Raw genomic sequence first — 27,265 nt, 5'->3', positions numbered from 1 at the left:
ATTTTAACGAGAACATTTGTCAAAGCGACGACGACGTCAAATTTCAAAAATAGCTTCGAGCGATTTTCAGCGAGTTTTCGAGAAACAGATCAAATCCACCGTTCGCCTCTTCGGTGGAGCCAGATTCGTTGTCTCCTCTGATAGAATCGCGCAGCTACTCGAGCACCAACTGTTTCGCAACATGTTTTCCGAAGCATCGCCGAAGAAGCTTGCGTCCGCTTTGTTTTGACGTTTCGGGCCCGTTTTTCATTCGACGGACGGGGTGTCTAAAACAGTCGCGCGTCCTGTTCTCAAGCTTCGACGCGCGTACCCACGCGGTGTTCGGTCATCGCGCCGACGAACGAGAATAAGAAAAAAATTGCTGGGCTCGCGCCTCCGTGACCTCGACGGAGAACTCCTCGAATCGAGGTTCGCCAAACGAACGGAAAAAGTGTCCCTGGCGGCGAAACAAAACACGCGGGAGAAAAGCTTCTGCGAATCCCTTTCCCAGCGACTCGATTCTGCTCTCGGCCGCCGATACGTCGCGCGTTGCCATGACGACCGGCGAGCTGCAAAGTTCTCGCCGCTCCCTAGCGCGAATGCAGCGCGTGCCGCCGCGGGGACAGGCGCTAAGCAGCCGAAGTTGAGCGCGGAGGGAGGCGAGTCACACCTATCGCAGCCAAAAGCCGCGTCACAGCCCCGCGAGAATCGTTCGCACGCTGATCGAAGGCCAGCGTCCCTGTCCAGGCACGGCGGATTCGTCTCCGCGACCGCGGAGAAAGGAGACAAAAGCACAGCTGGTCGGGGTGGGGAGAGGGGGCGCGATCATTATTCTCGCGGAGCGGCGTGCAGCCGGGCGGTGCGTGTGCGAGGCGCGCGCAGCGTCCCCCTCCGCTGATGCGAAGTCTATCTCGTCGCCCCCCCCCTGCCCCAGCGCTGCTACCCGCTTGCTCCGGCGCTCCTCGGCCGCCTCGTTCGCACTGGTGAGTGACTCTCCACGCGTGTTCCCACGGGGTCAGGGGGCGGGGGTTGAGGTTACGGCTCGCGAGAGCGCTCCGCGTCCGCGTCGCCGGGATCGACTGATCCTCCCGCGCCGAGTGCGCTCCTTTCGCCGCTGGCCCCCCGTTAGTCTTGTCCGCCGCGGGCGCTCGACCCCTGCCCCGCGAGCGGGCCAAACAAGCGGAGCCGCACGTTCGGCCGCGTCGTCGAAATTCCAATTCCGCGAGCGCGTCGCGCGCGAGGAGCTGGAAGGTCGGCGGGGACGCGGAAGCTGCGTTTATGAATGGATGGCGCGCGCGCGCGACTGCCCACCCCCCGCCCGTGGAGCTTAATTGTCGCCAGAAGCGCGCGCGCGATCGTCCTGGCTCGCCTCGCGGCGCGTTGCGGCAGGCGAGGGCGTCGATCGGCCGCGGGAAGCTGCAGCTCGGAGGATCGAGAGCGGCGTTCGATCTGCACGCGCGCCGCGCGTCGCACGCGTACGTCGCAGCGTCGCCCGCCCCCACCTCTCCGCGATAGCAGCAGCCGTCGTCGTCGTCGCCGTCGTCGTCTCGCTGCTGGCAGGCTTAGTCGCGCTCACGTCGTTGTCCCGTCGCCACACGAGCCGTCGCCCGCTCTCTCGCGCGCCACAAGTGTTCGTTCGGTGGCGCGCGGCCAACTCTCGCGCTCCAGAGTGAGTCCAGTCCGTTCCCCCGGGCCACGGAGACGGAGGGACGGAGAAGAGAGAGAGAGAGAGAGAGAGAGAGAGAGAGAGAGAGAGAGAGAGCGAGGATCCCCGGCAGCCTATTGATTTTCCCGGAGTGCTCGTCATCTTATCGCCGGGGTAACCGCTCTTGCTCCGCATTCCGACGGCTGAACTTGGCTCCCGCCTCCCCATTGTGCCTCTCGCTCCGCACTAACGCTCTGACCCAGATCGCCGAGAGCGCGGATAACGACTAATGACCGTTAACGATCCGCTTCCCCAAATAATGGCCCGGCCAGCCAGTCTCCGCGCTGCACCTCACTGCGCCGCCGCTGTCGCCGAGCTTCCGTCGGAACTCACCAAGCCCTTCTTTCTGTTCAAGGTCGCTAAAGGCGCTCCGCCAGGCGAGCGCGATCGGCCCGAGAAGAGGTGTGTGCTCATTGAGCAAAGTGCGACGAAGATCAGTGACGTATATCAGTGACAAAAAGGAGCAGAAGAGTGCCGAGCAGCGCCAGCAGCAAGATAGAAAGAGCGAGAGAGAGAGAGAGAGAGAGAGAGAGAGAGCGAGCTCGGTCGGATTCTCCCCCCAGCGGGTACACGACCATGATATAGGCTTTGGGAAGAGAGGAATCGCGCGGATCGGCCGACAGGAAGGGATCCTCTCTCGCACGCACGCGCTCGTTTTTCTCTCTCCGCGTCAGCTGTGCGCACCCGTCGTCTTTCTGCACAGGGGGGGAGACGACGCGAAATAAAGCCTCGCATCCTCTCTGTCTCTCTCGCTGTCTGTCTCTCTGTCTCTGTCTCTCTCTCTCTCTCTCTCTCTCACCGTTTGCGGCTCACTTCCGCGACGGCGGCGCGCCGGTGAGAACGACCAGCTCGACGCAAGGACGACAGCCCCGTCGCCGTCATCGCCATGGAGGTGGCCACTGAACTGTGAGTAAATATATCATCAGCCGGCGGCCGCTCGTCCGCGTCCTCGATGATGGATCGCCTCGCGATTAGCGCGCGGCGCACGTGCGCGCGATTGATTCGGCCCGATCTCCGTCCGGAGGAGCGACGTGCGCCCGAGGCACGCGTCTTCCGGTCGTCCGCCGTGGCTCGCGAGCTCGGCTACGCTCAAATCTCTTCGGCGCTCGACCAAGTGGATTCATTCTTGGAGACAGCAAAAAGCGCGCGCGTCGAGTGTCAATTGCTTCCTTTCAGTGCGACGCGCGCTCGTCACGGAGAAATCACAAGCTCGAGCGCGCCCTGCGTCTCTCTCTCTCTCTCTCTCTCGCGCCTTCATAGGTCGCTCCCTCGGAGACCAGATCGGCTTACTTCGAGCGTGATGTGTTTGATGTTTGCCGAACGCTGCATCGACCCTCCCCGGCGGTGCGCGAGAAGCGGCGTCTCCCACGATCGTCTCGCCGCGCGAATGTTTGCGCGGCGCATTACGCGAGCTTGCGGAGAGCAGTGTGTACAGAGTCGAGATTGCACGCGTCCGAGAGGATCGCAATATCAGATTCTATGCGCCGACGTATCGCCGTGTTAAAGGGAGAGCTTAATAAGCCAATTAATCTGCGGGCTGCGAGGCTTCTGCGCGCGTGTGTGCGTGCGCACAACGCGCCGCGCTCAGGTGGGAAGGAGGAAAAGACTTGGAGAGAGCGAGAGAGAGAGCAACAGGTGTATAAATAAACGCGGACAGACGGGGCAGTCGGACTTGCCTGCCTTTTTTCTTGGCTCGATTCCGGCCGAATAATCCACTCGGGAGAGGGCGCGACTCGGTCGCCGCGATTCGCACACATCGTCGGGCTGCCCATAGATCTCGGCGTTCGGGCGCTCTTAGTCTTCTTTCTCATTGCTTCGATCGATTAGTTAGGCAAACTCATCGGCGTATCGCGCGCAAGGCGGACTTTCGTCATTGACCCCTCCCCCCCTGCCTCGTCCCACACGGAAGCTCAATTAAGCGCAATTAAGTGGCTTTTCCCGAAATCCACTCGCAACGGAAGTGCGACGTGCCACCTCGGCCTCTATTCCCCCGAGAGCCGCGTCACCACAACGAGTGGTCGTCGTCGGGGTGACGGCAAAAAGGCCGGGTTTTCTCGTTTGCGCGCGCTCTCGTCGATCTCTTTTCGAAAAGCCGAGGCGCTCGGGCCAGACATCGAGCGGCTTGAAAGCGACGACCTCGATCGCGCGCGCGCGCGCGCCACGAGTGCGTTGACACGCGATTCGATTGGAGCGCTCGCCGCGTCCAGAGGCTGCCGAGTCCGTCGGCAACCCCGGACGCGTGGGCGCTCTGCGAACTCGCAGTTCCGCACGCCACGAGACTTCCCTCCCCGCGGTACGTCGTTCCGCCGGGAGTCATTACGGCCGAACGAGGCTCTCGACGGGTAGCTCCTTGAACATAAAAAAAGCCCATCCCGGAGAAAGCCGGAAGAGTAATTGATTGTATTTATACTGCCGGCAGAGAGCGAGAGAGAGAGAGAGATAATCGCGGTACGTCTAGTCGCCGCTGTATAACAACACAAGCGTACGCGCGCGCGGATAACTCGAGTTAACGTCCCTCCTCCTCTCGAGCGGCAGTGGCTCTCATGCGCGCCGCCGCTCGCGCGATCGAATGCGCGCACGGAGCTCGAGCTTGCGCGGGCGAGCTCGCCGCCTCGGGAGCAGCCGCGCGCGCGCGCCAACACAAAGCCCGAATGCATTAACTCGAGAGAGAAGCCCTACAAACCCAGTGACATCGAAAGGCGAAAGAAAGAGAAGCGCGCGCGCGCGGCGCTGGCTCGAAAGCTCGATCGCACGTGTCGCGCTCGGCGGCGGCCAGCCCGGTCCCGCCTACGCGCCTCGCGAGGAGCCGTCCTACATTCGGGCCCCTCGCCGCGAGGCCGCCGCGAGGCCGCCGCGGAGACGACGGCGCGGCGCGCGCGGGCTCTCTCGGTCCGCCATTGACATTGCGCCTGCGGTCGGGCGCGACGCACCGGCCCCGAATGACGCGACGCTCGGGCCGCAGGTCTCCGCTGTCCGGGACGGACGGCGCCAAGGCGGAGAAGGCCTCCTACTATCCGCACCAGCCGGACCGGCTGCCGCGGACGGCGGCCCAGAAGTTCGCCGTGTTCCTGAAGCACAACGCGCTGACGATGCTGACCGTGGCCGGCGTGCTGTTCGGCATAGTCCTCGGCCTGGTGCTGCGCAACGTCGGCAAGACATGGTCCAAGCGCGAGATCATGTACGTCAACTACATCGGCGAGCTGTTCCTGCGGATGCTCAAGAGCCTCATACTGCCGCTGATCATGTCGAGCCTGATCTCGGCCATCGGCTCGCTCGACCTCTCGCTCAGCGGCAAGATCGGCGGCCGGGCCATCATCTACTACATGACCACCACCATCAGCGCCGTGGTGCTCGGTACGTGCGCCGAGGGCTCGCGCCCCCTTCGCCCCCAGCCCCTCCCGCGCTCGTCTCACTCGACGCCCGCCGTCGTTCGCAGGTATCGTTCTGGTGGTGAGCATCCAGCCGGGCTCCAACCAGAACGCCAACGAGAGCAACGACAAGGCGCCGCGCAACGTCACCACGGTCGACACCCTCATGGACCTCGTGCGTAACATGTTCCCGCCGAACCTCGTGGAGGCCTGCATCGCCCAGCACCAGACCAAGATCGAGATGGACGCCAACAGCACGCTAGGTAGGTGCCCGAGGTGCCCGAGGTGCCGCGAGCGCCGGCCCGGCCCGCGGCAACCCGCGGCAACCCGCTCTCACGAGACTGTCATTCGCGCAGAGGACAAGTACACCTGGAGGATCGTGCCGTCGACCGAGTCCGGCACCAACATCCTCGGCTTGGTGGTCTTCTCCACGGTGCTGGGCATCACGCTGGGCAAGATGGGCGACACCGGCAAGCCGCTGCTGAGCTTCTTCGAGACGCTGTCCACCGCCATGATGATCATCACGAACTGGGTGGTTTGGTGAGTACCGTCGCGGCCGTCGAAGTCGACGTTGGCCGAGCGCGCCACCCGACGAGTGATGCCCCCCTCGATCCGCAGGATGTCGCCGCTGGGCGTGCTCTTCCTGGTCGCCTCCAAGATCATCGAGATGGACTCGCTGAACACGGTTGTCGGCCAGCTGGGCATGTACTTCCTCACGGTTATGGTGGGCCTCTGCATCCACGGCTTCCTCGTGCTGCCCACCATCTACTTCTTGTTCACGCGTAAGAACCCCTTCAGCTACGTGTCCAACATGGCGCAGGCCATGGCCACGGCCTTCGGCACCTCGTCCAGCTCGGCCACGCTGCCCGTGGCCATCGCCTGCCTGGAGGAGCGCAACGGCGTCGACCCGCGCGTCACGCGCTTCGTCATGCCCATCGGCGCCACCATCAACATGGACGGCACCGCGCTCTACGAGGCCGTGGCCGCCATCTTCATTGCCCAGGTTCGCCAGTACTCGCTGAGCTTCGGTCAGCTGGCCGCGATAAGGTGGGTTCCCGCCACACACTCCAACCCGCCCGCAGGCCCCTCGAACCAGTGCGAGACCTTGGCTCTGTTTGCAGCATCACCGCCACGGCGGCCAGCATCGGCGCGGCGGGAATTCCGCAGGCGGGCCTGGTCACCATGGTCATGGTCTTGGACACCGTGGGCCTTCCATCCGGCGACATCTCTCTCATCTTGGCCATCGATTGGTTGCTGTGAGTATTTCCAACCAGTTGTCTTCGAGAGAGAGTACGACTCGCTCCCTTCTTGCTCTGTATTAAGTTTGCTGGATTTCTGAAATACAAGAAAAGAAAGACAATGCTTCTCGCAGAAGCTCCGTTGTGACTCGTTTGTCTTTGAACGCAGTGATCGCTGCAGAACGACCGTGAACGTGGTCGGTGACTCGCTCGGCGCTGGCATCGTCAATCACCTGAGCAGAAACGAGCTGGCGGCTTTGCCGCTTCACGGCGCCCAGACCCGAAACGGCGGTGACAACCACACGACGTCCATATGAGACGACGCGCCCGCAGAGCTGTAATCTGCGAGACGCTGAAGCAAGACCAACGACAGCGACGGCAACGCGATGCGAAGACAGCAAGGGGAACGAGATCTGTATACGGGAATTATTCGTCGTAGTGATGCAGTGCCGCTTTCGGACCGCGCGAGTCGCCGGTGTCGAGGACGAAAAAACAAAACAAAGAAAAGTAATACAAAACGCATGCCAAAGACGCGAGGAGGCGCGCGCGCGATCTTCAATTCGCGACACTCAATTACACTTCCTGTCGAGCGCGTACGAGCACGTAGGGGTTTCGACTCGCGCGCTCGCGTCCGCCAAGCATATATTTATATACATGGACAATGCGTACTCGAGGGAACACGGGGCAGACAACGCCTTTCGCAAAGCGAAGGCGGCTCGAATTGAAACAAGCCGAACAGCCGCTATAATAGACGCGAGCACGCGCTATACCTATACGTAGACGCGCCGCTCGGCGTTGAGTGTCGCTGCGCTCCGCGCAACAAATAATACCCACTCGAGTCAAAGAGCGCTTGATTCGGCCATTCGAACACGTCGTGTCGCAGACGCACATCGCAAATTGAGATTTGTTTTTCTTTCTTCACTGTAGCAGATGCGCAAACGTTCTATTTTCTCTCGCTAGATGATAACTGAATCCTCGCGTTCGTTTTGTTTTTGTCTCCTCGATCGACGATCGCTGAGTTTATCGTACGAGTGATACGCTTTTTCTCTTTGTTTATTTGTATTTATTTAATCTTGTTAATTTTCACGTTAATTTTTCCGTAATCGTAGATGTGTAAAAAAGAAACTGTATCGATTATTTGGACGCTCGCAACAGAGCGTTGCGGTTCGTCAAATTTGTCACGGGAACCGAAAAAGTATATTTTTTGACTTGTACTTTTCCCAAAATATGGAAAGAAAGGATAAAGAAATTTATTTTGATATATACCTTACTCCAAGTATCAAGCTTACATGTTATACTTGAAAGAAACTTGTATCTATCTTTAGTAAAATAATCTACATATCGATTGCGTAAGATTGGTTTTGAAAACAATTGTTAAACGACCATTTGAGTGTTCCAACTACATCGTTTTATTGTTTGTTCAATTTATCTGAAATGAAACAGTTCATATCCTTCAAGGTGCAAAGTAAAGTGGAAACATATATATTGAAAACTCCACGCAAATATCAAAGAATTTACATACGAGCATATAGTATATACAGGAAAATGTATTCCATATAATTTATACATACGTGTATATATATATCAATATATAAGAAACAATAATTTGTAATTGATAAAAGTATTTCTTTACGATATTTATTATTTTATCGTTTACTAACGATGTATGATAAAATTTATCGTTAAACTATTACTTTTTGTATAATACTTTTATCGTGCAAAATAGTTCAAGTTGATGAGATTACAAAACGTCAGATAGATTAATTTTATATTAGCCATGCTCAACAGTGATAAAAAATTCATATCAATTGATATCTAATAATTGGTTAATCATATAATGAATCTTTATATCTGTACTTTATTCATATTACATGGTTTTAAAATTCAATTTACAAAATTAGCTGTTAAGCTTTCAGTTTTAAATACTCTATAAAAAAAGTATATGAAAAATTTAACTTTCATTATCAATATTTTTAATTCTTTAAAGAAACAAAGATTCCATTAGCAAAATACACTTGAACATTACTTCATGGAAATCACTCATTGTTGACTCATGAGATAATTTAGTTTTCTAATTGATTAAAGGTGTCGATCGCCTAAAACTAAAAAGGAACAAAGAACTTTATAGCGTCTGCGACGCGAGAAATTAGATCTTACTTATTAACTTTAAGCCATATATCTCATGAAGCGATACAAAAGATACTTTATAAATCCAAAATAACATTACATATGGTAATTGTTTTTAATAGAATATTTATTGAAAGTAACGTTCAAATCCTGTAGAATAGTAATATAAAATAACGACGTAAGTAATATGATGTACAACATATTTTTTATCGTTAAAGAAAACACGCGGAATGAAAATAAAATCGAAGGCGAAAACAAGGTGTTATGATGAATAATAATGGATCAATCATAAGGAAGAGAAAAAAAAAACAACAGAGCAAAAAATAATCAAAGTCTTGTTGCACATCTTAAAGTAACACAAAGTCAATTTAAATTTTGACAATAGACAGCTGAACTGAGCACAATCAAAACTGAAAGTATTATCGACGGTTTTGCCGATTAAGACAACTTAACATATTACAATGCATCGAAGAAGACACACAACTGTTCTAAAAAACAAACACGCCTGTACATATAGGTCATAATGAACATGAGCAAATGTATACGCGAAAAAATATATTCCTAATAAGGGTGCAAAACATCAACTTTACCTAACTAACTTTAATAGCTTTTTCTCTACTTTAGCAATTTTATTTCTTTGAAATTCATCGAGAACAAAGTATTTCTTATAATATTCTTTTCCGTTTTAAAATAGTATTAATTATTCGAAAGCTATACCGAAGCGTGAAAGAGTCACAGCTTGTATATTAAGGGAGGATATTTTCGAGTTTTCAATGTGTTCATTCCGATCAAGTTTACCAACACCCTTCGAAGCTTCTCGTTGATAAACTATAATAGGTTGCCTCGATTAAGTATTTCCCGTAGATTCATTATATTTCTCGCGATGAAACTATGGGAATCAGTGATGAGTTAACGCATAGCTCAAAAAAAAAGCGAAAACATTCCACAGAAAGAACACCGACATTAGAAGCAAATACGATGCTCAAATGAAAGTATATGACAATTCGTTGAAGATTAACTATCAGCCGCCTTTACGTTCTGAAAATTTTGACTCAAGCAAAAAACTTTTGTAAAGTTTGTAATCACGTAGGAATATACGGAAACCCCCCAGCTGTCGAGAAAACAAAGTCTCGTGCACATTCTTAGCGAGTTAACTGCGTTAAAATTTTTTACGAGCGGCGTTTAAAAAGGTAAATAGAGACGCAAGCTTCGAGTTTTCTTGTAACATCGCCGCCTGAAAAGATTGGTAGGAAGCCTCGGTTCAGAAAAAAATGTAGAAGATAGCGATTTCGAAGTCGTTAGGTTGGGGTTTTTCGTGATGAAATCATGCGAGACGCAGATTAACTGCAAATATGCGTTGGACAAATAATGCATCTCAAAAGAAGAATTGTCTTTGTGTGCCATTTTCACGATAGGCGATAAGCACAATTCTCAAGGCTCTTCCGAAGGTTCTAATTGCGTTGAGCGCTCGAAGTATCGCAGTTTAATCGAGAATTTATATCGCAAAACTCCAGCCGCGAGTGAGCATTCGAAACAATATTATCGTAGCACATATCATTATCTTCGATAATCCGAAATCAGACATATCCATGTAACTATATGCTATGCGATCAAAGATGTATACGCTCGATTTATATTAAACATTGTAAAATTACAGCCGAGCGAATTTTGCAGAAATTAGATGAATTAAAATGAATGCTCGACATCTGTGATTGTGAAAATATACTTCTAAATGTCGACAAAAAAATGTTAGGTAAAATTAGTGATTAGCTCGAAAGAACGATATAAAACATTCGAATTAGGTTTGAAAACGAAGTACATATAAAACGGTGCAATTAATTAAAGAGGAAAAATTACGACGATGATACGTAAATCAAATTTGACTTATATATATGGCCTGTTCGAATATTTTCATCGATTCTGTTGTAAGGCTAATTGAATTTTATCGAAAGTCATATTTAAATGTTAATATTAAATAACAATATACATTGAATAGAAACGTATTATATTATACTATATAGGAATTTGAATAAACAAAGTTCGACCGTATATGGAAAAACTCAAGACAATACTAGATAATTACAGAAACAATGATAACTGCAATCGTTAATGAAAGTATATGATCCCCGGAATATACGCTGAGGGTTCAATAATGTAAACCAATTTTAAAAGCCGCTGTAATGCATTTAAATCCTCATAGCGCTTGTTCGATTTGCATCGTTGAAAATCGACGGTAATATTAGAAAAAAATTTACTTCGAAGGAAACAAAATCGTTTGGTACCTTTGCTTGGTTTTTTAACGAACCTCCGTTTCACTGACAATAATGAATGAATTGACATAAAAAGTATAAAAGGTTTTTGCGTTCGCGATTTGAGTGTATGTCAAAGTAGACGAGGCATAGAGGCAAATCGAAACATACAAAGCAAGAAAGTATGAATTTTCATTTAGGAAAATCGTGTCTTATTTTGTAGAATGTAAAAAGAGGAATTTTATTCGATTTACAAAAGACTCTGACCAAAGACGGAAACAAATGAGAAAAAAAACCGAGGAAAAATTGTATGAATTATATTTTGAGCCCCTTTATTGTATAATTAAGAAGCGCGTATAAACGCCGGTAAAGGTATTAAAATGAGAATAGTAACATTGTAATTTTTTATGAAGAGCATTTTTGTTATATCGATGTATGACAGACTTTTGACGATTAGTTGACAGAGTATACAATATACTTGTTATTATTCAGCATCATTCTCGAGTGAAGGTCGCGGGAACGCAGAAGTATGTATACATGAAGCAGTTGTAGATTGCATAAACGCGTGGATAAACAGTAAAGCAAACCCGTTTAAACATAATAATTGTATAGCGTTTGTGAGCCCAACTCTATGTATGTACGCATGTATTTAATATCGTTGTAACTCGCCAAAATAAAATCTTGTTTAAACAAATATGTGCAGTCTTTTTCTTGTTGCCGATCGCGCGTTGTTCCCAACGGATGCGAGCTGAGGACAAAATTGAGCTGCCATGCCTTCACGGCCGTTATTTCTCAAACCGTCATCGTTCTCGGCGCAGAACGGCACCAAGAATAATTACGATCCGTCGGCCGTAGTCTTGACCTGTGACCAAATCGCGACGGGGAGGATCGCGAAGAACACGAATGCCAAGGCGGTGTCCTGAGTTTGGAGGGATGCAGCGAGCTTCTTCGAAAAGTACTTCGACGGCAAAGGAGGAAAGAGGAAAAGCGCGCTTATATGTGTGTATCTGCGAGAGACAGAAAGAGAGAGAGAGAGAGAGGAGAGAAAGTCGGGTCGAAGCCGCAAGAGCGCGCGAGGTCGATCGAACAACACCCCGGTCGCGAAGCGAGTACCGCGTTGTCGACCGTTTATTGCTTGCCACGTAGTACTACACGAAGAAGTTCGTGAATACGCGCCGAGCCGTTGACTGGATAACTCAGCGATCAGAGGCTGCCACGAGGACGAGCTTGTAGCATAGGTTGCAGTCGGGACAAGCCAAGGTAGGAATGCAGGTCTGCTTTTCGCGACTTTTTACGGGTCGTCACAGGCTAATAGGCCGAGAGCGACGAGTCGCGCGTGCGTCTCCAGATCAAAATACCAAATCAAAGTGATCCTTGCGACGTAAAACCGTAGATGTACTAGAATTAGTCTTCGAGCCTGCGTTAACGGTCGTCGCCGCTCGGACGCTGATTCAGGCATCGAGATCGATGGTCGGATCGTGAGTCCGCCCGTTGAGCTAATTCAGCATCGGCCGCGTGAACGAGCGATCCGCCGGTTGCCCGTCAAACCGATCTGTCGCGACCTTCGGGGCACGCACGAGCTCCGATCCCATCGACTTCAATTTACAATCTGACGACTGAACCCGCGGGTCGTGTTCGCAGAGTGGACAAGCATGGCGCAGCCAGCGGGCCAGCGGGTCATCCTGAACATTCCGACCGTATACAACTGCCCGTTCCGATTCTGCCACAAGAAGGTTATGTCGGTCGATGAGTTGAGGAACCACACCTCTGCAGTGCATGTAGTCGTGTACCTGTGTCAAATTTGCAAGATAGAGTTCGCCACGCTGGCGGAGGCCTATAGATGCCACCGTAGTCCGGAGCAGAAACCGGTCTGCTCGGTTTGCATTAAGCCTTATAGCGCGGCGACTTACGACGCGCACGTAAAGAAATGCAGAACGCGCTGCTTATTCTGCAACTGCTCATTCATGAGCTATCATAGCGTCTCGGTCCACGAGCGAACCTGCGTTTCCGAAATGGCCGTTCGACAACGAGAGCTCGCGGCCGGGAGTCGAAATCGAAACGATGGCGCGTCGACGAGCCAACCGGAGCGGAGCAGCGCTCGCTTGGCGAATCGGCCGGAACAAAGCAGCAGTGGCTCGATGAGGCCGAACGCGCCACAGGCGATCGCCCAAGCGACGAATCAGATTAACCTTATGACGCAGGGAGCAGGCGGTCGGGTGCTAAGGGGTAGTTCACGCCGCTCCGATCCTTCGTCCTCGAGGCAGTAACGTATACGTATCTGTCGACACTTTTGTCATGTCCAAACTTTCACAATAATAGGTTCAATCGGATCGTTGGATTAAACAAGCCGGCAACATTTAGGTAAATATGAGACCCAGAAACTAGTTTACTTTTTCGAACGTTCTTGGTGCGTTGTATGTGAATCAAATTATCGAATTGGGCTCTGGTTTCCGAGATATTCTAACCTAAGACCGTAAAAATAGCGCGTTTTGGCAATTTTTTAATTGTAATACCTAAAAATCATTTTACGTTAGCATCTCTCGGAAACCAGAACCAAGTCGACGATTTGGATCTCACATTCAGTGCAGCAAAGCTCTTCGGAAAAATGGACTCTGGTTTCTGAATCTGGGGGATATCGGTCTGTGTTATTCTTTTAAAATTAGCGAATTGTACAAGTATCGTTTGCGTACCAGACTTGCACTTATGAATAATATTTCGGTTGTTTATATGAAAACTACCGAGCTCTTATTTGTTTTTCGATTCTTTTTAATTTGAAGGTTTGGATGTTTGTTGTCGTACAGTCGTAAATTTGCTTCTTCCTTTAATTTTGAAGGTTGATCGACAAAACAATTGTAAATATTTGAGACTGCTGTCGTATTCGCAGAACGTAAAAATTTTAATGTAAGAGTGTACTCCGCGTGAACTGAGCGTGTAATATTTTAATTGAATGACAATCCTCTACGTAATAGAAGCCTAGTTGTCTACACTTAGACTTTGAGATGGTCTCGTCATCGCTTTCAAGATACATTTCATTGAGTAATTGTTTCCAGCCGACAACGTAATTAGATTTTTGATGAGCAATAGTGGGGAAGAAAATAGTTTGATCTTGAAAGCCACAGCGAGACTCGCGCCTAAGTCTATATCAGCTGTAAGCAAGACGGACACTCACATGTATACAAATAATCACTTTGATAGCCATAGAAGTTTGTTCGAAAATACCGTTCTTATTCACTTTTGTATGATAATGTCTTGCGGAGTATTACGTAAACATTGTAATGAAATTTAAACTGTAATGCAAGTTACTTACTTTATCAAAAAGTATAATAAACAAAATATTTAAATATACAGATAATATGCTTCTTTAAAATCAAACAGGTCATCAAAGCAGGGAGCTCGGACTTATTATTTAGCCCAACGAATTTCCCACCGTACAGTCTTAATTTCACCGACGCAAAACAGTACAACTGTCCGTCGATGAGTAATAACAGCAGCACTCGCGCTCGATCAAAACAATTGAATATCATCGGAATATTGTCGATTGATCGTCAACTACGAAAATAACGTATATTGCCTATGGGCAGTCGCATCGCTCGATCAGGTGTTCTATTCAACTCGCGAGAATAACGCGCGAAATCGATTTTCAAACGAAACGCGCCACTGAAGGCGTCGGATTAGCATCAGTTCAATGAGCTGGTCATTCGCGTTGCGCGCGCGTCTCTGATCGCGCGTGTGTGGCGTGTTGCCCTCCCACAGATCGCCTGCGCCACGAAAACTTTCGTATGAAGCCGAATGCCAGCTCTAATATATAGGCCTGAAATATTATGCGCTAAAATAAGCATCCGAGCGTAAAGCGTTTTAGAGGCGTTGGGATAGATCGTACACGTCGAGGTGAACGGGAAAAGAGCCAATCCACGTTTGCAGCGTGCGCGCTTGCGGAGCTTTGCGCGTACTATTCTTGTCCTTGTCAAAGGGAAGAACGTGTGCGTTATTGTAAGCCGTAGTTGAGTCGCGGTGTTTTCGCTCGCTCACTTTCGAGCATCGCTCTGAATTGTGATTTCACTTGCTTGGCAATGAGTGTTGTTTTTCATTGACGAATCTGTCGTCTTTTCGAGGAGCACCTATTAGTTTTGTAGTTTGTTTTGAAGTATCGGTCATAACCTATTCTTTGCTGAGTAGATAGCTTGCAGCCGAAATGTGAATTAAAATTTTCTTAATTCTATGCCTGACCATGAATGCAGATAATTCCGATATGCCAACAGTCTAGCTACTTCGCTGTCGCTATTGATTGCTTAAATAACAAGCTGAATGTAGACACTCAAAGAGCTAGATTTTGTAAGTTTATGCAACATCCAACAATGTTTGTTACTGACTGAATATTTCTTAACGAATTCAGTATGTATTTGGTATAGGTAGAGAATCAATAATTAATCTACAATGCCTGGTAAAATCAAAGTAAAAGTCCTGGCAGGACGTAACCTACCAGTGATGGATCGTTCCAGTGACACAACAGATGCTTATGTCGAGATTAAGTTTGGTAGTACTACATATAAGACTGACGTGTGCAGGAAATCTCTCAATCCACAATGGAACTCTGACTGGTACAAATTTGAAGTAGAAGATGCTGAATTGCAGGATGAACCATTACAAATTAGATTAATGGATCATGACACTTATTCTGCTAATGATGCGATTGGAAAAGTTTATATAAACCTAAATCCGCTCTTACTACCTGGGGTTCCACCTCCTGTCAAGAATATATGGACTCTTGAGGCTTCTATCAATTCTACTACTGGTGCACAAGGAGGTAAGTTAATATCTCTAGTTTTTCATGATTTGAAATTAAAAGCTCAATTATAATTGCATGAAAATAAATTTTATAGGCCTAATCATGACTGGATGGCTGCCGGTGTATGATACAATGCACGGAATAAGAGGAGAAGTCAATATTATTGTCAAAGTCGAATTGTTTTTAGATTTCAACAAGTTTAGACAATCGTCATGTGGTGTTACATTTTTTTACTGTAAGTAGATACATTTTTAAAAACTATTCATAAGATCATTCAAGTACATAAATAATTTTCTTTTACAGCTCCAATAGTTCCTCATGGATATCATGCCCAAGTCATACATGGCTTTGTTGAAGAGTTAGTCATTGGTGATGATCCAGAATACAAATGGATTGACAAAATAAGAACTCCTAGAGCTTCAAATGAGGCACGACAAACTTTGTTTCTCAAGCTTAGCAATGAAGTGCAGAGAAAAATTGGCTTAAAAGCTTTAGATCTTGGTGGCAATGCTGTTATTGGGTAAAATGTCAATGAATAATTAATTATCACATCAATTTTAGACAATTTTATTAAAGGAGGATTTAATTTCAGATATTTACAAAATTTTGATCTGGAAGGAGAGTCTGGTATCGTAGCGAGGGGCATAGGAACAGTAGTTACACTGGTCAAGCTTCATGATTTTCAAAACTTTGCCACTGAGCCAACAGCAGAAGAGTGAGTTTCAAAACTAATTTCATAAAAACTTTCGCGTAAGCCCTAGAGACGATAGATTAGTTCTATTAAATTTTATGAAGAGCTGAGATACGAATAATTTTCTCAAAGTTGATTGACCTGGAAATTTAATTATATTGATTTTTATCAATTTCCAGTACAATTATCTTTTTGAGTAAATAATTCACTAAACTCAACTAGAAAACAATATTGTAAAAATATTCTGGTAAATCATTTGAATCTCAATTCCACTCCACCTTCCTCCCACTAACCACGCATGTTGTTTTCCTCGTTGTTAAATCTAAAAGATACGCAATGAACAAACCTAACAAGCAGCATTCGTCCGACTGCTCAGACTCCGATGGTAGTCCAAGGCTAATATTACGCCAACAACATTTAATTCGCACAGATATAAGTCCCCTGGCATCCCCTACGACGTTAGGTAGTAAATTTCCCTTGTACGGTGAGAACATACCAGTTCAACCAAAAACACCACTTAAGTACGTAGAAGTAAAGCCAATGCCACCACGTCAGTTCTCCGTGCAGTCTTACTCAAGTCACAAGATGCAACCTCTCTTTTCTGGCTCGAGTCTTTCGTTATCCGATGACGTGATCGATGAGAATTCATTGCGAATGATGCTCGCATTGGAAGACATGCGTGGCGAGAATCAAGGTAACAGATTGACAAGAGGACTTCGTAACCTTCGTCATTTACCTCAAAGAGTTTTGAGATCGAGGAACGTTGACTCGTTGGACGAAGAAAGCGACTTGGAGAATGTTAGTATCCACTCGAGTTCATGGTCGATCGTCACGTCGGACACGTCATCTTTGGCAGAATTCCGAGGCGGTAGTTTCAAGAGAAAGAGATTCCGTAAGAAAGCTCAGGGTGAAGGCATGGCTGCTATGCTCATCAGGTCAGTTCATGCTGGTGCCTTACCCTTGGACAGTGTCAAAGAAGACCGAGAAACGCCAACACCGTCGCCGGTGAATTTCATCGATCCACCGGCTACAGCGGAGTCACAACAAGATTCTCTACCAGCAACGATCAGCGAGCTTCCGGAACTGCCCGAACCACCTGAAAAACTGCCGAAAGATGAAGCCGACGATCAACGGACCAACAAAACCCTGCTGGTGACTTATTCAAAATTGAAAAGCTCGTCGAAGGAAGAGGAAGTGGCTGGGATTCCAATGATCTCGTCGTCAGAATCGGACACGTCCAGCGAGGACGACGAGCACGACGACGAGGACGAAGACTTACCATCGGAATCAAGTACTAATTACAATATACTGGATGACACGCAGTCCCTGTTAGATCCGAGCTCCCCCGAGGCCGAGCAGCCCTGCCCAAGCTTCAAATCCCGTACGACACAAGATATATTTTTGAAAAGAAAGCAAGCAGGTCGCACTCTCGCTGCTCTTCACTAACGCGTGTGCCGTTTATTTATTTGTTTGTTGTTTTCCTCCCTTCTTGGCTAATCGCACTTTTTGTTTTTTGACATTTTTACGAACGCCGAGAGATGCGATCGCACAACACTCGACATTGACTCGAGGACATTGGTAAACCTGTGGCGCTTCGTTCGCTTGCGCTTGCTCCGCGCTTGCTGCTTTCTCGTACGAGAGATCTTTACGATTGTTTTACAGAGACGGCCACGCCAGCGGACAAGATGGAAATGCGGGAGAAAATCGACGAGGCTTATATGTTATTTGTGAATAACGAGGAAGGAAGAGGCGACGAAACAGACAATTTGATCCAGAGTAAAGATGAGGAGGCCGAGCGGACTGTGGATTATAGCTTGATTGTTAATAAAGAGGAACGCGATGGCGAATCGATGGATGAGAGGGATAGCGAAAGTGTACGGTCGATCGACAGTAAACTTGAGGAAACGCCGAATTTGGTTGATGATGATAATGAAACGAACGAGGCTTATTTGATGGAAGTTGGAGATGAGGAATTGGTTGTTTTGATCGATCAGAAAGACGAAGATATAACTGAATTGATCGAGAGTAAAAACGAAGAGATCATTAATTTGATCGAATCGGAGAGTGAACAAGTGAGTAACTTGATTGAAGATAGAGATGAAGAATCGATTAATTTTGTGAATCTCGAGATAGCTGTCGATTCCGTTGCATACATACCCGAAGTAATAACGAAAGACCAAAACAATCGAGACAACTATTCGAAAGAGGAAGAAATAGTGTGCTTGGTCGAGTCTGACAGCGAAGAGAAACCTCGCAAAGAGATCAAGCACGTAAACAGGGAAATTGTCAACCTCGTCGATTCGGATATCGAAGAAAAACTCTTGCTTCTCAAAGAAACAAAGAAACTAGCAATCGACGAAATAATACTATCGGATTTGTCATCCGACGTTGACTCTTATCGACCAGCCAGTGCAATCCCAACTGAATACAAGCCCAAACGTTCGACCAATCCGCTTAAATTAATAAAGCCAACTCAAGAAAGACAGAGAACTCTGCCTGAAAGTTTAATGTCATCAGCAATCGAACCACCATTTGAGTATTCGAGTAGTACTAACAAACCGCCAAAGCACAGAATACACAAACAAGTGTCGATGATTCAGCTCGAAGAACACGAGATGTCCGAGTCGTCCGAGGAAGAGTACCACCCTAGAAAGCACCAAACGAAGATTGCCAAGCCCGTGGAGAAGAAGGTAGCGTTGATAAGCTTGGACAGCGATCAGCAATCGAGCAAAGCTCCAAAGAAGATCGAGCGAACGGACACCGTCATCTATAAAGGACCAAAGCCGTTGCTGTTGGATATGAGCAACACGGACGCGCCCACGTCTCCAGCACCATTGTCCCCAATCGTCTTGTCGCCATCGAGCGTCTCGCTACCAGTGACGCCCGTCGCCGATACGAACCATCTGCGCTTACCCAGCGTTAGTCTCCTCGACGTCGTGCCGCAAACGCCCTACATGGCCAAGTCGAGGATGGAAGAGGAGGCGTTCAAATTCCCCGATGAGGCTCGCGTCGCCGAAATGCTCTACAAGAAGTACCGTCGCACCTGCATGCTCGACCTCATCAAAGTCATCGACTCCCGCATGCTCGCCCACCAGCATCACCACTCGGAATCGACTCGTCGCAGCAAGAGACCCCACGTCGCCAAGAAGAACAGCACACCGTCGCCCGACTCGACGCATCGTCGACATCGCTCCAAGTCCCCGGAGCATCACCATCACCATCACCGTCACAAAGTCCTTCATCACGAGAGCACGACGAAGCTGCACAAACACGATTCGGAAGTGTCGATCGTCGAGACGAAATCGAATCACGTCGCAGTAGGACCCTCCCCCAAACCCAGTCCTCTAATTAACAATGCTGATGGCGCGGCTAACGACGAAATGACTACTAACCAGTGTGTCGTTGTGTCCCCCGCTGCCACACTCGTTCACAGGCAAAACAACCAACAGCAGCAAGATCAGCAGCCCGTCAGTCCAGCGAGCAGCAAGCAGCACCAGCTGCCCCAGAACTCACCGGCCGCGAGGAATCCCATCGTGCCGTTGCACAGGAGGAGCAGCGACTCCGATCTGAGTATCACGCCCAAAGGTCAGTGACGAATTTTTCGATCGTTCCTCGATAGAGCACTGATGATTATCTTAGCAAAATGCATCGCACAATGAAAAAAAAAACGTGTGTGTAACGACAGAGACACATATTCTTATGATATTCTTCTTCTTTTTGTTCCATTCGCGTTATCTCGCTCTCTGCCATACCCGTCTCTCTCAGGATTTTATAAATTCTTTCGCGAACGTGAGTACCACCCAACACACCGTTTAACCATAGGCAGCCCAAACTTTGATTGTTAATTTCTTTGATCGATGTGTTTATTTCTCAATCGCTGTCTCATATGCCATCATTAACAGCGACTGTCTTATTAACGATCACCTTTATTTTTCAATGTGTTTCTTTTTCAACAGAAGGCAACAAAGCTTTTGCAGTGCCTGCCGAACTAAAAAAAAAGAAAGAAAAATAAATCTCTCGCCACATCATATCAGTAGACACTTGATCGTGAATGTTGCATACATGTGAATAATTGTTGTTTTCGCTGCGCGCACACTGGTGCCGTACGCAATCTTACAGTAACTGTTTTGTGTAGATAATAAAAGTTGCGTGAAGAAGGGCAGATCCTTCAGAATACGATCAGATCGATCGCGTCAGTCGTCGCGTCCGTCCTCGCGCTGCTCCTCACGACTGATGCTCAGCGCCGCCAGCTCAGGTTCTCTTTTTCTCATTCTAACCATCCAGATAAAGGTTAATTAATGCTGTTTTCGTCTTATCTCTGTTCTTTGTTGACCGAACGTCGAGGTATCTTTCTTGTTCCCGAGCTACCCCGTAATAAACTTTACGACAGTCCCTACATTGAATCGTACTGTACTAACACCTACAATACGCTTTATACACGTTGTCGAAAATCCTACCCACAACAGAAATTCAACCTGTTTAATTTTCTCATTCTTTTTTTTTATATTCTTTGATAATCATGCTGCACGAAAGCTGCAACGAGCAATGTAATAGGTGTACCCTCCAGCAATTGCCACTATTTTGCATTCACCCACGTTCGATGTTTAATCCATGTTTTACTTTTTATACGGATGAGAAAAAGCACCCCTCCCCCCATTTAAAAGAAAGAGCTCGCGCAATGATGAATGTGTCACACGCTCGATGTTTCATTACCACATCAGCAATGTTTCATACACTCCGAAAGTGAACGACCAAACACGTCTCACGCCTCAGAGTATACTTGTCATGTGTCGCAGAATTTCATGTGCAAGTGTGCGTACACCGCCAAGACCAACCTTTTTTGTTTCTCTCTCTCTCTCTCTCTCTCTCTCTCTCTCTCTCTCTCTCTCTCTCTCTCTCTCTCTCTCTCTCTCTCTCTCTCTCTCTCTCTCTTTCTGTCACTCGCCTGTGCTTGTCGTTTGTATATAGTAACGAGCAATCAATGAAACAAAAAAAAACGAATCCCCTGGCCAACAAACAAGTGCGGTCACATGATTCCTGCAGCAATGCGTAAAAAAGCCGTCCTGTCTGTACGAATCCAATATCCCCAATGTAAATGTGAAGCCTGTGTTGAGCGCGTCGATGATTACCCGCTGGAAATGCTCTCTAATCTCGGTCGCGCGCGCGCCCGCGCGCGCACGTGTGTGTCCCGCTGCGAATACAGGCAACTCGCTGACGGGAAGCGATCGCTCGATGGGCGGTTACTTGAAGCCGGCGGGCCTCGTTAGGACGATGAATCAGGAGGCGCTGGAGATGCTCGAATATCCGTTCATCACGATGCAGCAGTATCCGCCCGGCTTCGTGCTCCAAATCGGTGAGTTCTCGTATTTATCCCACAGCGCCGGTGGCGTGCTAACTTCATTTTGCCGTTTTGGCCTCGCGCGCAGGTGGCTTCGTTAGCGCGCGATCGGTCAAGTTACTCGAAAGGATATCCAATCTGGAGGAGCCCGAGGGACGCGACGCTTGGTGGACCGAGATACGCATGGAAGTGAGGTCCCACGCCCGAGCGCTCGCCTGCAACGTCGTCATTGGCTATCGGGAGGAGACGAGCATCTGGTCCGTGCGAGCTGTTCGCGTCGCGGCTAGCCGAGAGTCGACGCGCCACTCTGACATCCGGCCGATGATGTTCGCAGCGACGACGTGTGCGTGCTGAGCGGCTTCGGCACCGCGGCCGTGATCAACCTTCACAGCACGGGCCAGGACCAGGACAACGTGCTGATCACGCACGTGCAGGGCCCGATGACGAGCTCGGCCGACTCCACCGACAAGCTCGCCGAGCCGAAAACACCGAGCTCCAAGAGCGCGCCGAGAGACGCGCCCGAGATGAGCAGCCTCGCCGGCACACCCGGCAGCAGCTCCGGCCACAAGCCCAAGCAGCGCCTGGCCTCCGAGAGCAACGAGCACGAGCCGGCGGCGAACGCGACGACTGGCTGCAGCTTGTGCCATCTGCCTTACAACAAGTCTAGCATGAATTTTCAGGTGGGTCGACATTGCATTGACCTATTTGTCGGCGGCCGCTTCGTTTCGACAATATTGGCATGTTTTATCTTTTTCTCTTTACTTTCTAATCGACAATTTATTGGAGATCAAAGACTTACATCTACGATATTTTTTTGGCTGGAGTCGTTGTACTGTGATTAATTGCGAGGTACTTTAATACTTATACCGTATGTTATCAATAGTTAGCGCTTAGTACAAGAAAGCGTTAGTAACAATACATCGATGTGCGAATTTCTGAGTGAGTCTGTGAATTAGAATCGCAAGGAAATAAAATATGTAAGATGTGAGAAAGGTCATCACATTTTTCGCATGCAGTCTTCCGATTCGCATAATATCCGCTGAGCTTCACGGCTCCAACTTCTCATTGAAATTCAAATGACAATGACTGCAATGAGTATTTGTGAACAAGTGCTCGAAACAAAAATCATGTTGTACTTTTCAAAATTCCGCAGAGTGAGCTTCATTTGCCAGTCGGAAAGCTTCCCCATGCGCCATCATCGACGCACGTTCGACATTCGTCCGCGTGACCGCTCGTTAATTCCCGATTCTAGGTGTGCGTGTCAAAGTGTGCAGTCTGTCGCCGCGCGAAAGTGCCGGACGTTTTGTTCACCACCGTGGAGTTGCCGGAAAACATCCCGCTAACCGGCAGAGGTTGTTTCATCCAAGCGACGGTCTGCAAAGCCAAGAAAGATCTGCGAGGCGAACTCAACGCTAAAGAGATTTCCGACTGCCTTCCGTTCCTCGAGTACGAGATGCACAGCTTGCTGCTCAATAAGCTGAGGATGCGTGGAATGAATGCGATTTTTGGTCTCAAAGTGCAAGTTTCTATCGGCGAGAGACTTGTTATTGGCATGGCTGTCGGTACCGCGGTGTATTTGACAGCTTTGCCACTACCTTCGCCACCGCGGATCAACGCGAGCGGGAATTCGTGGAACGACGATCAGCTTGCTGAGATGCAGAAGAGCCTTGTGGAGACTGTCAAAAAGAACATCGAGTTTTATCAGTTGAAACCTCTGCAGGTATGCTGCTTGATTTAGATGTAACGTTCCAAATTTACATCTCAACGTTTGTTTTCGCTTCTTACTAGGAGGGAGAGAATGGAAAATCAATGTCCGATACCGACGAGTCTGAGGATGAATTGCCCGAACTCGATTTGGGACTCGGTATGAAAGACGTTTGCTTGCTGGAAGTCGACGACGTTGAGGATCTGGACCGCATAAATCTGTTGATGGATGAGCGACCACCTAACGATTTTCACGTTGTTAATACCGAGGTTATTCCTGGATTGGAAGATCTTGAAATTGTTCGCAATCTTCAAATGTTTACTCAGGTATTCATCGAACAACGATGTTTTAATTAATAGCATACGCAATAAATGTTTCGATGCCGTAGGTCTCAAGAGCAAAAATACCGATTGGCCAACCAGCTTCGATGCCGCCCAAATATTTCGCTCGTCTCTTGCAAACCGTATACTTCAAGCTGAGGCGCATGGTGCCGTGTGCTCTGTGCGACTTGCAATTCAAAGTATCAATGCCCGAACCCGATGAGATTCAGCTATCGGTTGTTGGTATGGCTTTGGGATTGGGTGAACCTACAAAGTACAACAAGTTTCGTAGAAGATTATTATCTCACTCGATTAGCAAGGATCAAGTCAAACGAACCGGTGAGTAGACAAGTTGTTCAAGAAAAAGAAGGCTACTTATTCGTTAATATTCTCTGATTTTTTTTTTCAGGCGACGATAACGATATGATATTTAGCCTCGAGGAAGACCACGCCGAGAATTTCAGCAGCGGAGGTGAGTCTCAGACGACGCTCAATACTCTCACCCAAAAACCCCGACCGCGGTCGCCTCTGAGGATTAAGCACACTACTCACCGACATAAACACGTGAGTTATTTTTTAATGCTACGCTCGAAAAAAAAATTTCACGGAACGTTGATTCAGGTGCCGTTGAAAGAGAGATACGGAGTAGATATAACTCCGTTGTCGTACTTACCCGGCGGCAGGATCGAGAGGTATTTAGGAAACTTAAACTTTTTCTTCATCAGGGAATCTAATTCCATTAGAGAGGTAATTCACCCTATTTCAATTTTGAAGGAGAAATACTCATTAAAAAAAGTTTTTTTCTAGAACGGTGGACTCAGTGGATTCACTCACAGTTTTATCACCGAGGTTTTAGCCATAGTCCGAGCTCACGTTACGTCCCTCGGTGGTAATGCCATGGTTGCCTTTTTCATGTCTCAGTGTGTTCTATTGAACAGTCCTCATAAAAATCAGGTGTGTTACGAGAAAAAACGAGTTGTCAATTTAAACTTGGTTAATTGACAAAGAAAAGATTATTGAGAAATGCGTCTTTATGCTCTTTTTTACAGGGTCAATGCTTGATCAACGTAGGTGGCGATGTCGTCAGTGTATCGTACTTTGGAAACGACGGCAAACCACCGCCATCAGCATCAACTGGAGCTGCAACTAACTGCTGACAACAGCCGCCTTATTCTGCGCCACCGTAGCGCTCATCCTTCGAGCTATAAGGGCTCAAAGTAACGTTATACTTATTATATACCTGTTAATACCAATTTTTTACGCGGATTAGATTATTACATATACTGTTAGCAAACAATTTTTTCGTTGCTGTTTTTAAAGAGATACGAATTGTTATACGACAAAGAAGTGGAAGTATTTTGAGAAATTAGTACTTTGTTAACTTTTGTTGGATTAATACAGGAGAATTTCATTAGCGAATACTTACTTGGCAAAGTTGCATTTTTGAAGTAATTTTGTTGACGAAATGGTTCTTATTGAACTCTAGTCGAGGGTTTTGGCTTCTGATCCGATTATTTGATTTCATGTTTTAATATGCCATTTTTCCAACTATTTACAATAGTTATCTGGATAATAGCTGCCTTAGATCGGAAAACACTTATTCTATTTATTGATGATCTGATTAACGTTAATTAGTTGATAAGTATGTAAGAAACAAGTCGACTTGAGAAAGTGCCAATGATATCATCAAATGACACGTAGTCCTATACTGCGATAACACTCAAAAATACATAATTGTGCCTGATATTTCATTATATCGATATCAGAAAAGAAGGCAAATAGTACAGTGACGAGTATGACTCAACTTTTTCGTATTGTTAAAACTCTGATAAAGGCTGAGATATGATGTGTTCAGAAATTCAAAGTGTTCCGAGATAACCGTGTCCAAACTCAAGTCAAGAACTCTGAATTATCAAACTACTTAACAGAGAAATGAACGAACCTAGTCGCCGAAAGAGAAAAGAATCTCAGTGACATTTAAACATAATAATTTGTTCCATACGTGAACTGAGTGACAACTATGATATATTTAATTCAAGTATAATACTATATATATTTTTGCAAAAGGAAAAAAAGGCGGGCACTCGCAAGATGTCCATATATTTTACTTTCTTCAACGGAAAACAGTATTTTTTTAAAACTCTGCTGTCGGCTCGCGTACACACGTAAATGTATAATGCTACCGTTAGTCGTTCCATAAGAGAAAATATGTTACAGTACACGTGCAAATGTATAATGCCACCGTTAGACGTTCCATAAGAGGAAAAATGTTACAGTATTTGTTCTTCCGGTATTGTTATTGCTGAGTGTGACGATACATGTCGCACAAATTTGCAAATGTTGCGCGCGCGCTGGCGCTTCTGAAAATGTTTGCGCGAGACAGCAATTTGAATTTTCGCTGTGTCTTTTTTCTTATTTTCGCCGATGAATATTTAATTGCTTTGTTGCCTTTACAAATTATCGATCGTTGTCGAGTCGATTAAATTCTCTGCCTCGATTACGCCTCCGTATGACATTGGATTTACGATGGACAAGCAGAAATGTATGGATATTTTTTATTTGAATTATACATCCCGAGAGGACGAAGAGTAACGAGTTATTACTTATACGTATATTTTTCCTTCCTGCGAGCGACAATCGCGAGCCCGATTTACGACGCAGAAGACATTTCGCAATCGGGTGCATCATCGTTCTATCCAGCTTCTTGAAATAAAACGTACATTGCGCGCATATTTCACGTCGAGCGCCAGCAAGCGACCGAAGCACGTAACCTCGAGAGGTATATAACTCTCGACTCGCGTCGCAGCGTTTGCGTAGAGCGCGCGTTCGAGGCGGCGCTCATCGTTTCGCTCCGAGAGCCCGTAGTCCTCGCGCGTCTTGCCACGATCCAAATGTCGCACGCGTAGCTGCACTCTCCACCGGCGTCGCTGTCCCGTCGCTCCTCGGGGCTTCGCGTCGCGCGACGCCCGGCCAAGAGAGCCCGACGGAACGGAGCAAGCACTCCTCTCCCGCGTCTGATCAATTCAAGCCCGAGACGCGACTGTTCTCTCTCGGTTTGCTCGGGAAGTGGATTTCCGGGCGCGGCGACGAGAAGGATAGCGAGAGGGAGCAAAAAGGGAGAAGAATCTCGGTGCGTGGCGCAGCTGCGGAGCCTCCGCTATGTGCGTCTTCAGAAAATCAAAGCGCGATTGTACGCGCGAAGGAGGCGAACGAAACGGAGGGAGGGGGGCCGGAGGAATCGGGCGGACGACGCGCAAAAGCGCGCTGATTTCCTCGCGTTAGCCAAAGTCTGCGCGCACGGCTCTCGACTGCTTCTCCTCCGTTCAAAGGTCAAGTTGCCGCCGATGTGGCGTATCTCATTAGCGAGGCGTTGAACCCGGGCGAAGAGAGAGCCGCCCTCGACTCGTTTGCGTCTCGCGCGGTGGAACGCGACCGTCCGAAGAGCGGCGTCGATGGAAGAGTCGCCGGAGCGTTCGGCGTGGACTCGACACGCGTTCCCACCGTGAGCGCCGTCACCTTGGGACTGGCAATCATGCGTCGCATCCGAAAATCGACGGCTTACACTCCGCGGAGCTCCGAAGACGAAACGCGCGCGGGCCGATCCGCGAAATCAGCGGCGCGTAAACGAACGCCCCTCGAATATCAGCTCCGATGAGCGAGAGAAAATCGCCTGTCTCGATTCAGGAAACTGTCGAGTCGCAAGCAACGAAATTCGCGCGGACTGCGAGCTTGAGAGGTAAGTAAAATTAAGGACTGAGT

The 27,265-nt window shown here is 48.0% G+C and overlaps 2 protein-coding genes across 6 annotated transcripts; both read left to right on the top strand.

Moving 5' to 3' along the window:
- Positions 1-1,363: 1,363 nt before the first annotated feature.
- LOC131672914 (excitatory amino acid transporter 1-like) lies at positions 1,364-9,037 on the top strand. Of its 2 annotated transcripts, XM_058950453.1 has the most exons (8): positions 1,379-1,798; positions 2,040-2,590; positions 4,647-5,038; positions 5,121-5,315; positions 5,409-5,592; positions 5,671-6,099; positions 6,174-6,308; positions 6,460-9,037. In XM_058950453.1, the coding sequence occupies exons 2-8, from the start codon at positions 2,571-2,573 to the stop codon at positions 6,605-6,607; spliced, it is 1,503 nt and encodes a 500-aa protein (XP_058806436.1). In that variant the 5' UTR covers positions 1,379-1,798; positions 2,040-2,570; the 3' UTR covers positions 6,608-9,037. The 2 variants fall into 2 exon arrangements, with proteins under 2 accessions (XP_058806435.1, XP_058806436.1); XM_058950452.1 differs by having other exon boundaries at positions 1,364-1,798; positions 5,121-5,592.
- A 2,370-nt stretch (positions 9,038-11,407) lies between these two features.
- LOC131672917 (C2 domain-containing protein 5) lies at positions 11,408-26,087 on the top strand. Of its 4 annotated transcripts, none has more exons than XM_058950457.1 (19): positions 11,408-11,926; positions 14,905-14,998; positions 15,076-15,470; positions 15,547-15,687; positions 15,756-15,972; positions 16,045-16,167; positions 19,577-19,728; positions 19,909-19,932; positions 20,279-20,398; positions 21,347-21,496; positions 21,570-21,738; positions 21,816-22,161; positions 22,749-23,201; positions 23,270-23,512; positions 23,575-23,845; positions 23,916-24,070; positions 24,128-24,253; positions 24,314-24,460; positions 24,556-26,087. In XM_058950457.1, exons 3-19 carry the CDS (start codon positions 15,101-15,103, stop codon positions 24,661-24,663), a joined length of 3,315 nt encoding a protein of 1,104 aa, XP_058806440.1. In that variant the 5' UTR covers positions 11,408-11,926; positions 14,905-14,998; positions 15,076-15,100; the 3' UTR covers positions 24,664-26,087. The 4 variants fall into 4 exon arrangements, with proteins under 4 accessions (XP_058806440.1, XP_058806439.1, XP_058806442.1 ...); XM_058950456.1 differs by having other exon boundaries at positions 11,411-11,926; positions 22,734-23,201; XM_058950459.1 differs by lacking the exon at positions 20,279-20,398 and having other exon boundaries at positions 11,412-11,926; positions 22,734-23,201.
- The last annotated feature ends 1,178 nt before the right edge of the window (positions 26,088-27,265 follow it).

The sequence above is a fragment of the Phymastichus coffea genome, unplaced genomic scaffold (assembly GCF_024137745.1).
Source record: "Phymastichus coffea isolate CEN01 unplaced genomic scaffold, Cenicafe_Pcof_1.1 PCOF00162, whole genome shotgun sequence".
In the NCBI taxonomy this organism is placed as follows: domain Eukaryota; kingdom Metazoa; phylum Arthropoda; class Insecta; order Hymenoptera; family Eulophidae; genus Phymastichus; species Phymastichus coffea.
Note: the sequence above shows the minus strand (reverse complement) of the source record. Positions and strands in the feature narration are given on the sequence as shown.